The 14,301-nt window shown below is 40.9% G+C and overlaps 1 protein-coding gene across 1 annotated transcript; it reads left to right on the forward strand.

The window, feature by feature from the left end:
- Positions 1–2,199: 2,199 nt before the first annotated feature.
- OR6X1 (olfactory receptor family 6 subfamily X member 1) lies at positions 2,200–3,138 on the forward strand (the record flags this gene model as incomplete). Its single annotated transcript, XM_080697610.1, has 1 exon — positions 2,200–3,138. The coding sequence occupies one exon, from the start codon at positions 2,200–2,202 to the stop codon at positions 3,136–3,138; it is 939 nt and encodes a 312-aa protein (XP_080553736.1).
- Positions 3,139–14,301: the final 11,163 nt, after the last annotated feature.

Here is a 14,301-nt window from a genome sequence, read left to right on the forward strand (position 1 = left end):
CAAAATTGTGAAATGTTTAACTTTTAGAAATTTTATATTGGGCTGGAAAGACTGTCACTTTCCCCTGCATAGGCAATAAAGAAGATAATTGCATATCTACCTTATATAGAAGGATTAGGCTCATGGCCAGCTACATGGCCATTAAAGCACATGTAAATCAATCTCTCTCTCTCTCTCTCTCTCTCTCTCTCTCTCTCTCTCTCTCTCTCTCTCCTCATTCTTACTCTCTCTCCCATCATTTCATGAAAAAGCACTGGAGCTTGTGATAGTCTAAGCAAAAGCAACTTTTTCTAGAAAGGGGATGAGAAAAAATGAAAGTGATTTTCCTTCCTAAGCTCTCAGAGAATTAGTGTTCTTGCATATGAGAGAAAATTAGACAGCCTATCAATAAACTTTCAATTGTGTCTTTCATGCTGTTTTCAATGTACTCTGAAAATTGTACAACTCATACACAGTAATTTATCTTACCCATTTAAAAAGGAAACAATAGAGAAGAATAGCTTCAGTAAGAAAGTACATCATTTTACTAATTTCTAGTGAATTTTAGTATATCAGAAGGAAAGTTCTCAGTCTATGAATTTGCACATATAAGTCAGAATGTTTCATTGTTATAAAAAGATATCTAGTTACAAAGGAGGATTTTGATAGGAATGTACTTTTCAAGATTTCCTTTGAAATTGCTTGCCTTTTTCCATTTTTTTATTGTCTATAGATGTTTATCTAATATGCAATATATCAAGCTGTAATACATCTGGTCCTGGAATCTTGAATTCCATTTTAGTACATGTTCTACATCATAAACAGTTTTGTTTTTTTAGTTTTGAATGCTTTCTTAGTCTCCTCAAAAGAAAAGGAATTTGCACTTGGTGTAGTAAATCATACCTATAAATCCAGCTATTCAGGAGGCTGAGTTAGAAGAATTCCAAGTTCAAGGCCAACCTGTGTAACTTAGTGAGACCCTGTTTTGTTTTATTTTTATTTTTTTGTGGTACTCAAGATGGAACTCAGGAGCATTCTACCTCCAAGCTACACTCCCAGCCCTATTTTTTTATTTATTGAGAAACAGGGTCTTGCTAAGTTGAGAAGGGCCTTACTAAGTAGCTGAGGCTGGCCAAGAACCTACAATCCCCCCAAGTACTGGGATTACAAGCATGCACTGCCACGCCAGGCACAAGACCCTCTTTCAAAACAAAAAGTGAATAAGGATAAGGACAGAGTGCCCATGGATTTAATCACTGTTATTGGGGGGGGGGAAAAAGAAAAAGGAAAAAGAATCTTAATTATAATGTGGATGTGTATCCATATCTGTTCAATTCACTCAGTTGTATTCCCCCACTAATATAATAACAATGATTTTTACTTATTATGACATACACACACATACACATAGGCAAGATTCCTTAGACATATCTGTAATATAGTCAATAATTCTCTTTCAAAATACAATATGGGAGTAAGAATCAATTTCTTATTAACTCATAAGTTCATTTACATACACACATAATTATACATAATACCAGGAATTAAATCCAGGAGCATTCTGCCTCTGAGCTATACCATAAGTCCTTTTTTTGTTTTTTACTTTGAAAGAGGATCTCACTAAGTTGCTGAGGCTAGCCTTGAACCTGCTATCATTCTGTCTCAGCCTCCCAAGTACCAAGATCATAGGCATGTGCTGCCACATCTGGCCATACTACCCATTTTAAGTTATCGTGAGGATTATTGACCAATAATTAATTAAAATTATTATTCTCATAGCTGTATAATGGTAAAAGAAATACTTGTTCATTTGTCAAGTATATTTTATACTTTCAAAGTTTATTAAAAGCTAGTTTAGCTGGGAAAAACCAATCAAATTACCAGTAAAGAAGGAGTGCCCATTGAACATTTGTATGAATGGGCTGCAGATATAGCTCAGTGGTAGAGCACTTGCCTAGCACACACAAGGTTATGAGTTCCATTCCAAGCAGTGTAAAAATGGAAGAAGGAAGGAAAAAAGGAGGGAACTATTTTTAAAGCCCCAACTCTATGATCCATATATATGAGAAATCTAAGATGTAAGCCAGTAAGATAGCTATAAAATATAACCAGAAAGGTAATAAGTAAAGAAAGATAAGAACTAAAATCTCTCCATGCACATAGATAGATAATGATTCTAAGGCATTTCTTCCTTGTTGTCCTTCTAGTATATCAAGAGACATGAGAAATGGCACAGCAATCACAGAGTTCATCCTCCTAGGCTTTCCTGGTATACAAGGACTCCAAGCTCCTCTCTTTTTGGTGATCCTCCTCATCTACATTTTAACTCTTGCAGGCAATGGGCTCATTATTGTCATTGTCTGGATTGAACCCAGGCTACAAATTCCAATGTACTTCTTCCTTTGCAACTTGGCCTTCCTAGAGATCTGGTATACCACCACCGTCATCCCCAAACTGCTGGAAACCTTTGTGGTAGCAAAAACAATCATCTGCGCCCCCTGCTGCCTGGTGCAGGCCTTCTTCCACTTCTTCCTGGGCACCACTGAGTTCTTGATCCTCACTGCCATGTCTTTTGACCGCTACCTGGCCATCTGCAAGCCCCTTCACTACCCCACCATCATGACCAGCCACCTCTGCCTGCAGCTAGCCCTCAGCTCCTGGGTGGTGGGCTTCACCATTGTCTTTGTTCAGACAGTGCTGCTCATGCAATTGCCCTTCTGTGGCAGCAATATTATCAATCATTTCTACTGTGATGTTGGTCCCATCCTAAAAGCAGCCTGTGCAGACACCAGCGTTTTGGAGCTCTTGGGCCTCCTGGCAACCATCTTTGTGATCCCAGGGTCACTCCTCTTTACTATCATTTCTTACATCTACATCCTTTCCACCATCCTACGAATTCCTTCAGCAACTGGCCGCCAAAAGGCTTTCTCCACCTGTGCCTCTCACCTGACAGTTGTCTCTCTGCTCTATGGAGCTGTTTTGTTCATGTACCTGAGACCCACAGCACACTCGTCCTTCAAGATTAATAAGATTGTATCTGTCCTAAATACTATCCTCACACCCCTTCTAAATCCCTTTATTTATACCATTAGAAACAAGGAGGTAAAGGGAGCCCTAAGGAAAGCAATGACTTATCCAAAAAGTCAGCATGCAAAGTAAAAGGCCCAATACATCAACAAAAGCTTAACACAAATACAATGATTAAATGTGAGACAGGGTTGTAAAACTGTTTGGTAAAACAGAACACCCCACCACCAACATTGCCAAATCTAAAAGCTCTAGTTGAGAGTCGTAGCAAAATGAAAGCAAACTAAGGTCCACTTTAAGAATTTGTGACATATAAATAAACTAAGGGTTCTCCTTAAAGAGAAGTGACCCAATCCTCCACCAAGAAAATACTAGGATACCTCAGATGCATGAGATAGAACCCAGGCCTTTTTCAGTTGAAAGCTAAAAATGAAAACTACTCAGGGCTGGGACAGATGTCAGCAACTTCAGAAAAGCGTAAGGAATCCTGTTTCCTTCTTTGTTTATGACAGCCCCTTCTGCCTTGTCTTCTTGTCAGAGGCATGAGGCACTCATGCATCATTACCTTCAGCACAAGAGAAGTATGCTGGTGTCTCCTGATCAATGCCAGTGGTCTCTCAGAAATGTTTAAAACAAGCCAGGTTTCTGTTTGATAGTTTGTCAATACAGACACTTTCATCTTCATATGATGTGCATTTTAAGATGAACCTAAAAGGGTTCATTGTCAGATAATACCTAAACTTGAGGATCTTATGAAAATTTCTAATTGACACTTCATATATTATGCCAGTTTCTGGAATTCAACCTAAGTAGACCATGTACAGTCAGTAGATGTCTCAAACCTAATGTAACTCTGAAGGCCTTGTTGCTGGAAAACTCAGCCCCAAGATCACATGAAGTTTTATGTTCATAGGCATGGTTAGCATGCAAAGTCACTCAAGGGAGGCAACAAATCTTTTCTCAGGCAAGATGTCCAACAATGGTAGAGCATAATGCAGATGAGACCCAGTTTGTAGTAATGAGTAGTATTTATGTCCCTCACTCACCAATAAAGACTATTAATGAAAGCTCATTATAACTATGATTTTTTTAAAAGTATGATTACATGTTCCTTTAAGTATTAAATGGAAAACTACATTTTCAAAACCAAGTGTTATGAGAAGAAAATGTTATGATCTCAAATGCTATACCTATTAACACAGGAAACTATTTGGAGGCTGAGTATGGGTAATAGGTCATTTGAAGGTAAAGAGAAAACCTAAGGACATGAATGTTCTCAAAAGCTTTATCACCAAAAAATAGTTTAAATGGTCCTAGATAACCATAGAGGGCATTTAATTCTCTTCAGAGGAGAAAGTAACAGTAAAAGGAGAAAAAAGGAGCAAAAAGATATGCAATGAAGTAGAGAAGTCTATAGATAGAAGTCAATGAAAATTTCTTAATTTGAGATCACTGAGAAACATCTTAGATGAGATTGAGTGCATTTAAGGTGGCATGGCTGTAGATTTAAGAAGCATTTTAGGAATGGGAATGTATTATATTCATTTTGAAGTCATGTCTCTATCATGTTAATTGGTCTCCTCCTAGAACCTTCAATAAACTCTCCTCTATTACCAAATGCATGGATGAATAGGATGTGCATATAACTCAGTGTGTGTGTTGTGTGTGTGTGTGTGTGTGTGTGTGTGTGTGTGTGTGTGTGTGTTGTATAAATCAAGGAGGAGATACCTTTCATGTTTGGACTGATATACTTTGGACTAGAGATAGCCCATAAAAAAAAGCTCACAGAGATGGCCACACAGTCTTTAGAAATGCCAGGAAGAACTTCAGATTTGCATGGGCTTGGCAAATGCTCAAGAATTGGTGCATCTGAGTTGCATTGTTTATTTTAAAATATTGGTAAAAATCTGTCTCTGAGTCTTATAAACATTAGTTTCCCTGAGTCTGACCTATTGCCTTAAGGGTTTCATGTCTGATGGCAGAGAAACGATAACATAAAACACCCTGACAGATACTATACAGATGGGAAGAACAACTATAAGAATACTACTAGGCTTCAACTCATGAAACTCAAGAGACAACATGCATTCATGTACTTTTCATATGTTATTGAATATTGATATAATGTGTCTGCCAGGGCATCATTTCTAAGAATTGGAAACACCAGAGTTAGAGAAGTTTACCTGAGCTAGGAGAGAAGAAACAAAAATATGTATGTAAAAGGAGAGAAAACAAGGAAAATGTAACTTTAATATGGAAGACTGCAGCAAAGCTTCCCCAGTACTCCTCAGCCAGGCTTGTTAGTTCCAAGTTTCTGAGGAATTTATAACTCTTTAATAACTATCCTGATTATTTAATCATTTTAAATTAACTTAATGCTAAAAATAAATATTATTAAAATAATAACCAATGTTACATAATAATTCAATTTAATATTAATTTAATAATTAAAATGATTTAATATTTAATAATTACTCTGATCTGTTGATTATCCTCAAAGAGGCACATACTGATCAGACAATAGAGATCACACAAAAGATCTAGAAAAGTGGTCCTATACTTCACTGGAAATTTATTTACTTGCAAAATACCTTGAACTGTTCATTATCTAACCTAAGAATAGTTAGCTATTGGTCAGAAAATAGTGGTCACAAACAGTAATCTCCTTGGATACTGTTAGCTATTCCTGAATAGTATAAACAGGAGATACGTATTGATAAAATAGGAAGAGCCCCATCAGGACCCAGATGACCAAACATCCTAAATCATCTTGTGATTACTGAACCAACTTCATCCTTACATACCTCCTCCCACCACTGCTCAGGAAAGTCTCCTATAAAACAAGAGCCATGCTGTCCAAATGAATCTTTCACTATGGAGATGGCTTGCATTCTCTCTTGAATGTGTATTTTTTATTTCCCAAATAAATCTCTTTGTCTCTGACTCCTACTAGAATTATTTTCCATCATTTAAGCCAAGAATTCTTTACAGAATCAGCCTTTTTCCAATGACCCAGAGGTAAAGCTTCCAACATCTGGACACCAAGAGCAAAATGTATTATGTAAAGACTTTCAGGTGGCCAAACCTGAGTTGGGACCATCCTTCCCAATATGGGAAGCCAAGACACCAAAAAGGCTGTTGTCTGGCTCCAGTGGCTAGAGGAACTGGAGCAATGGCCACAGAGACATGCCAGAGCTTGATTCCACAATGTACCCTACACTGTCTTAGGCCTCTTAGAGCCCAAATATCTTTCTAAATTGTGCATATTCTACTTTTCCCTCAAAGATCAAAGAATCACTCAAATCATATCATAAATAACCTCCTCCTTAGAACCTTGGATATTGTTTCTTCTTTTACTATTAGTAACTTTAATGAAAGTTTGAGCTCCAGAGTAGAATCCTTGACAATAAGTTTGAGTTCATGAAAATGTGCACACTTTGGTAATGCAGCATTTTCATGATGTTAGGTATTAAAAAGAAGGTGCAGAATTAAAATTCATGTGGAGGGAGGATGCAGAGGTAGGCAAGGTTAAGCAAGTTTCTTTACTACTGTATGTGGGGGGGGGATATATGTGTGTGTGTGTGTGTGTGTGTGTGTGTGTGTGTGTGGTACTGGGGGTGGAACCCAGAGGCTTTCTACCTCCGGACTATACTCCCAGCCCGATTTTATATATTTTATTTTGAAACATGGTCTCACTAAGTTGCTGAAAGTCTCACTAAATAGCTGAGGCTGGCTTTGAACCTGCGCAATCCTCCTGTCTCAGCCTCCCAAGCGCTGGGGATTACAAGTGTGTGCCACCATGCCCAGCTGAACTCATATTTTTTAACACTAAGTTGAAGAGCAAATTTTCCAAATCCCAAACATATGCATATGAAAACATCTGCTACCTGACCTTGAACTCAAACTGAGTTTTAGTCAACCCATCTTAGACTTCATTAAAAACCACAGCCAGTGGTTGTTCCAAAAGAAGACTTTATAAATCTTAACTATCAGCTATTTCAGACATTACAAGGTTTTCTTAAAGCAACAATGTATGTGTGTAAGTAAAGCCAAAGGACTAATCTCAAACAATGCAAATCTTTCTTTTACAAATAGAAGCAAGGAACACGTGTGATCACTGGTAACATCTCAAGCTGTTTATCATACCAATAAAATTTTCTGAGAGATGTCTAGACTGGGAGATATGCAAAGAAACCTGGAGCTGCTTCCTGACCTTCAAGGAATCTTGGCAAAACACATAGCTCACTGATTAGAGGAAGTATGCCTGCCTCCCAGCCTGGCATTCCAAGCTGCTTCTCAGGAGCCTGAGTTGCCTTGTTAACCCTTTAAGCAGGAGCCTGCATCTCAGTACTCTATAAGGACAGAGTATGTGATCTTTCTTAACCTACCACAGATCACTATTCCAATGTGCCTCAGACTAGATTTCTTGCTGTCTTCCTTACAGCATATCACTGAGAACTAGAGTCACCACTCCAATTCTAAAAAAAAAAAAAAAAAAAAAAAAAGTCACCATTATTTTTATCAGGCTCCTATCACTCCATGATTCAATAACTTGGGAAAAATATTTTAAAATTCCAGTATGAATCCAGGCCCAGTGGTACATACCTGTTATTCTAGCTACTTAGAAGCTGAGGCAGGAGGATCTCAAGTTTGAAGTTAGTGAGCAACAGGAAAATTTAGTAAGATCCTAACTCAAAGCAAAAATAAATAATAAATAAATAAGTGTCTGGAAATGTAGCTCCATGGTACAATATTTGCATAGTATGCAAAAAATCCAATATGAGAAAATAGAAAGTAATGCAAAATTGAAGCTAGTTATATATTCATTAAAGTATCTAGTGGCTGACATAGTGGCTCACTTTGGTTTGAACACTTTCATTCATTTTGAATTATTTATTCTTATAAATTCAAATGACTCCAACTATAACAATACCATGTACACATAGCTCTTCTGGAACCTTCCATGTTCTATACCTAGTATTCAGCCAGATTTGGAATGGATACCTAGGAGAGCAAAATTCCTACACACACTTTCAACTGAACTGACTTCACCAACTACTTCTGCTCCTTTGTGGGTTTTTTAGAAAATAATCTCTATCCCAAGTGCACAACCCACCATTTTCCCAGAAACTAGTCCTTTGATTTTTATCAAATAGTATTAAAGAAATAATAAACAGCCAGAGATGGTGGCACATGCCTGTAATCCCAGTTCTTGGAAGACTGAGACAGGAGGACCACAGGTTTGAGGCCAATCTCAGCAAGTTAGTGAGGCTCCTCAACAATTTAGTGGGACCTTATTTCAAAATAAGATATGGCAGGGGGTATATCTCAGAGCTAGAATGCCTCTGGGTTCAACCTTCAGTACAGAGAGAGAGAGAGAGAGAGAGAGAGAGAGAGAGAGAGAGAGAGAGGAAGGAGAAGAAGAAGAAGAAGAAGAAGAAGAAGAAGAAGAAGAAGAAGAAGAAGAAGAAGAAGAAGAAGAAGAAGGGGAGGAGGGAGAGGGGAGGGGAGGGAAGAAAAGAAAAATGAAGAGATGAGGAGAGGAGAGGAGAGGAGAGGAGAGGAGAGGAGAGGAGAGGAGGGATAATAAGTTCCCAGGCATGGTGGCACATACCAGTCATCTCGGCTACTTGGGAGCCAATAAAGGAGGATTGAAAATTCAAGACCAGCCTGGGCAACAGCGAAAGCCTGTCTCAAAACAAAATAAAAAGGACTTGGGATGTAACTCAGTGACTGAGAACCTAGTATGTGTGTGGTCCTGGGTTTAATTCCCATTACTGCAAAAAGGAAGGAAGGAAGGAAGGAAGGAAGGAAGGAAGGAAGGAAGGAAGGAAGGAAGAAAGGAAGGCAGGCAATGATCTCCATCTCTACTATTGTTGTCTCGGTCTGAGTGCCTGACCTATGATGATTGCTTTCTAAATTATGTCTTCACATTCACTTTGGGTCTTCCCTATTCTTGTAAGAAGGATTTAGAGGCTGCTTTTGATGAAAACAATAACTGTTCGCTTGAGTCTAAAGAAGGCTGTGGATGCCCAGTGAGTAATTAAAATCAGGAGAAAGTGTGGCAATTCTACCTCCATTTTCCATGTTTCTTTTGTTCTGAGTCATTATCTCCTGTATTCAACTTGGAGTTCAGATGTGATGGATAAACATCTTGCGGCAAGAGTCAAAACTACTCCCTAAGGCAAGATTAGCTTTATAATCTCTGGCAGGACCCTGCGTGACCAAGCATGAGATAATAATCCACCAAACCAGTTTGACCAAGAATGATTAACAATGCATGTTCTTGCTTACTGCTTCTCTTCCTTCCCTATTTAAATCTGAAGTTCTTGTCAGTATCCCAAAGACAGGGCTGAGGACACTTGATCCCCCTTGCCTTCTTGATATAGCTATATTAAATAAATTCTTTTTCTGCCTTTCACTATTACCTTTTTCATTTGGTTTTGGGGGCAAATGGTGGGGGGGGGGATTACTTCTCCCCCCACACACACCACGCACATTTCACCCCCGCAACATCTCTGACCTTCAGATTTCTGGTCTTTCAGCAGCTGACTCTTTTCCTTGTTCTTGGGCCTTCAGCCTGGAGCTGAATTACTGTCTCCTCAGTTTACAGAGGGCAGTTAGCCTTCATAATCACATGAACCAATTCACATAATAAATCTCATTTTATATATCTGTATATCCTATCATTTTTATTTCTCTGGAGAACCCTAATACACTCTCCCTCCACTAAAAGTGATTAATGTGATCAATTCGAAATATAGTGAACAGATTCCAGCAATGTGTGCATGAAAATGAAATGTACAAGACAGAGTTGGGAAGAAGATTGACTTGGAGAGCAAAACAGACAGGATACAGAGCAAAGGAAAATGGCAGGTGTGGGCAGGAATGTCGCCAACCCAGGCAAAGGGGAACACGTGGGAGCAGAGAAGACAGTCTCAAGGAAGCACAAAGAAACATTCAAAGGAAAATAGAGAACAAGCTCATCACTATTCTCTTAGCTTCCATTATGCTTCTGTTCCTATGAAATATATCATTTAGTCCTCAGGGCAATGTTATTATTGTCTTATTTTACAAAAGGAACACTAAGGTTTATGTACCAATATTGGGAAGAGGCGTCAAAATGTATTAATGTGCTGGTATTGGAAAATTGCTTTGATAATTTCCAAAATGTAAAATATAGTCAGAGCCTGAGTGCTGTGCATGTACTCGGGTAGGGAGGGGGCTGCAGCTTTTACAATGAAGAGTTCGTCTCTGTCTTTGCCCTTCATTCTAATGATTAACCTATAGTAAAAGCCTTAGAGTCAACTGAAACATTAGCCCTAAAACTGCAATAGAGACAACGGGTACCTCTGTTTACCTCCTCTCCTCTGGGATCCGGCCTGGGCATACGAAAGGTAAACTTCATGTGTGGCTTCAAAGCACCCTAGTCGATGAGCAACTAACACTGCCCAATACAATAGAGACAAGGGCCAGGTAGATTCTTGACCCTTGCACTTAGTAAGTGCACTGTCTGAAGACAGAGGCACCACCTGGCTAAGGAATAAGTAACTAGCCCATTGCTTTGCTAACACTGATGAGAAAGATACCAATACAAAATCTATTTAAAGGTTGGGGTTCCAAAAAGGGGCCAGAGTTCCACTTTTGGGCTCTCCAGCATGCAAGTCAGCATGCTGTTTTTTCCTTCTATATTTCCTACTGCTTTTTCTCCTACTGATTTTGTAATAAGGATTTGTTAAAGCTGCACTGAGCTGCCTATTGGTTTTTTCTATTCAACAAACTTTAGTTGAATAAGAAAAGAACCCCGCCATTTAAACCGTAACAGTCTAGATGGGTAATGTCATTTGCCTGAAGCTCTGCTACTGGTGGTTGTTGCGGGGGGAAATGTGCATGGTGTGCGTGTGGGGAGAAGTAATTCCCCACCACCACCACACAAACAGACAAACAGACAAACCGTGGATTCTTGTCCTAAGCTAAGAATAAATATTCATGGCTTGGACAGTTGCTGAAGATTTAAAGAAGTTTATTAAAAAGATAGAAATATAGAGATAGTTACAGCCCTGTGCCGGAGCGGGGCACAGGGGGGCAATTCGAATGAAAATGCCAAAGAACTCCAGTTTACTAAGTGTTTTATCCCGACCAAGTCAGCGGCAGGTCCTTTGATCTGGAGATAATGCTACCCCTTATCTCCAGCCCTGGTTCTACTTTCTCCAGGAGGATTTGGGGCAGGATGGGGGGAGCAGTCCTGTCTCCAAACACAGGCCTCTACCTTTTGTCTTATCCCCCAGAATGTGTGAAATTATTTTAGAAATGTAAAGAACCCTTCTTTCCTTTAAAATGTAAATTTCAAGTCCCATTCTTCCTGCTAGCTAGCCCTGGCTTTCTTAGTATAAAAGATATATTTTTAAAATTGGACTTCTTTCCCAATACTGACACATTAATAAATTTTAAAACCTCTTCCCAATACTAGTACAGTGGTGAATACAAGAGCCAGTACTCAAAACCAAACCTACTCCCCTATATAACAAAATTCCCAAGAGAATGCAAAGGAAAAACATCAAATACATCAAGAAACACAAGTGTTAATGGTGTGAGATGTAGCCATGGGTTCTTGTTCTTAGCTGCCTTAGAAAAGAATAACCCAAACTCTACTGCTATAAACTTAAGCAATTTTTATTATTACAAAGGCAGAAAGAAGAGACTGACCATTAATTAAAGCACTATGTCAGAGAGAGAGTGCCATTGTGGAGTGAGTTGAAAATAAGTCACTGAAGCTTTTGGATATAGAACAGTTTTTATAATTTTATCCCTCATCTTTGCTTAATCAATAGTCGTCCTGACCCGACTAGACCCACCCCTTCTCCCGGGCAAGCCTTTGATAGTGAGGATTCACTATCTTATATCCCGCCTGACCAAAAGTCTTCTTCCTATAGGTGTAAGCTTAAATCTTTAAGACCCCAAAATGTGTTATTTGATTACTGAAGTCAGGGATCTCCTGGTATCTGCCCTCTTTGAAGGCTTGTGCCATCCTCCCACATCCCTGGGGAATTTTAGCCTGTCTGCTAGAAGTTATTTACTATGTAAACTTGTCTTTAAAATAAAAAGGCCCTGGGCTACATCTCTATTATATTCTTGCTAATCACTTTTGGTGCTGGGAACTCTGCAGGTTCCTTACCGGCCTGAGTGCCTGCGCAGCACCCAAGCGCTGATTTTCTATATCAAAGCTATTTTTTAAAATACATTTTAAAGCCATTTCTCAATATCAGCACCAGTAGTACAAGCGCCAAAACTCAAATCGAACACAAAGGATAAAAACGGAAGAAAAAAAGGGAGAGGGAGAGAAAAGAAAACGCTGTGGAAGTAGAGAACTGAAGGTCAGGGTGTTCATTTAATCGCAGCCGAGTAACCTAAGCGAGGCACAGAGACGACCAAACCTCCCACGGCCTAGACCGGCTCCAGCGCACGGGAGGCGGGGCGAGTGGCGGATTCCGGTTCCGGGGCAAAGGCCTCACGTGCTTCGAGCAGCGCTGGGACTAGCGGATCCGCTGGGTCCGGAGTGGGTGGGGCAGACGCCGGGACGGGGAGGAGCCGGCGAGCTGCGGGAGTCGTGAGTGCGGGGCGCCGGGCGGGGCAGGGCGGACGGGAGGAGGGAAGGGCCGCAGACCCCGCCCCCAGAGCCTGGCAGCCGGCGCCGTCCTGGACACCGGGTGGCCTCTGTGGCGGGTGGCGCCCCAGGCTGCCTGCTCCGCCCCTCCTGGGCTTGCGGAGACGCCGTCGGGCCGCGGATTGTTTCCGTGACCGCTGCCCCTCCTCCCGGCAGGAACCCTGGGAGGAGTGGCTGGGCCCCTGGATTCTCCGCAGCCTTTTCTAACCCTGCCTTTCAGATTGCTCAAGAATCTTCCCCGCGGGCTACCTGCCCTGCAGAGCCCCCATCTCTCCACCACCCACACCTCCTCCAGCACACACACCTGATCCTGTTACCTGTGGTCACGCCAGTCTTAGGAGACCGTTTGGTCTCTTGCTTTTCAGCTGCAGCTGTGATCGACCGGGAGCTTCCTTTCAAGCTAGTGGCAGCCGCCCGCACTTGCAGGTCTCTTCTCCCCCCTGACAGCTGGATTGGGCACCGCCATTACCGTCAGCAGGTGGAACTGCTACCTGGACGTCTTCATCGAAAGTTTGTTACTTTTGTAAGCAGTAGATATACTATGTTTTGTCAGAAATGGGTCAGCCCCCCACCCAAGCTGTGGATGTTCTTATTCTGTGAACACTCTGATAACTATGTTTTGGTCTCTGCTGACTTCCCAAAGGAAGGAGGCTCTTAGGCCCAGCCATTCTTGAACCACTTCGGTCCTGGTGAGCACCACCACACCCGGGCTTTTGCTGAGAGGGGGCTAGGCTTAGAGCTGTTGTTTTTTCTCTGTTCACATTCTGCAGGTGACACCCAGGGTAGCTACACTCAGAAGCCACGGGGATGCTTAGAAGAGTCCCTCATCCCACCTTCTAGCCTTTCTTCCAAGCTGCTCCATGGACCTTGATCCAGAAAGCTCTTTAGAAAGGTGGTGGGATGGCCATGGCAGGCTTGTTGGTGAGAAGCGTGTGGCAGCAGAGCTACTAGGGTTTGTGACCATTGATCTTAGGTAGCTTTCTGCTATTTACTGTGTAGCATAAGAGGGCAAACAGGGTTGGGGGGAGGATGTTTTTCTCCTGGGACCAGATACTGGAATTCATAATCTTTCCCCATTTCTCCTCCAGCTATACTCTTTTTTCACTCTGTCTCTAGACAGTATTGCAGTAGAAAATCAACTCAAGAGCACAACAAGGTTTCCTACAATGTGAGGGGCTCTTGGGCTTTGCAGACTATACTGATGAGGTAAGTTACAGGTTTACATTTCTTCCCCCAGTTAAGTTGACATAGACATAAAATATGAACCAGCTCTAAACTTCCTTGCTTTGAGTGTTCTCTTACTAACTAACCCTCCTTTAATTTGGCCAGCACTGGAAGAGTTGGTTCTTTTCTTCACGTACCTCCGGTTTACTGTCTTTGCCTTAGGTAATGGTTCTCAAGCTTATCTTAAAGAATCTGAAATGCTTGTTAAACATAGATTGTATTGGAGATTGAACCCAGAAACATTCTACCTGAGCTATACCCCCAGCCCTATTTTTTTTTTTTTTTTTTTTTTTTTTTTTTGCTTTTAAACAGTCTCACTATGCTGCTGAGGGCCTCACTAAGCAGCTGAGGCTGGCTGCGAACCTGCAATCCTTCTGTCTCAGCCTCCCAAGTACTAGGAGTATAAG

The sequence above is a fragment of the Muscardinus avellanarius genome (genome assembly GCF_963383645.1).
Source record: "Muscardinus avellanarius genome assembly, chromosome: 1".
Lineage (NCBI taxonomy): Eukaryota > Metazoa > Chordata > Mammalia > Rodentia > Gliridae > Muscardinus > Muscardinus avellanarius.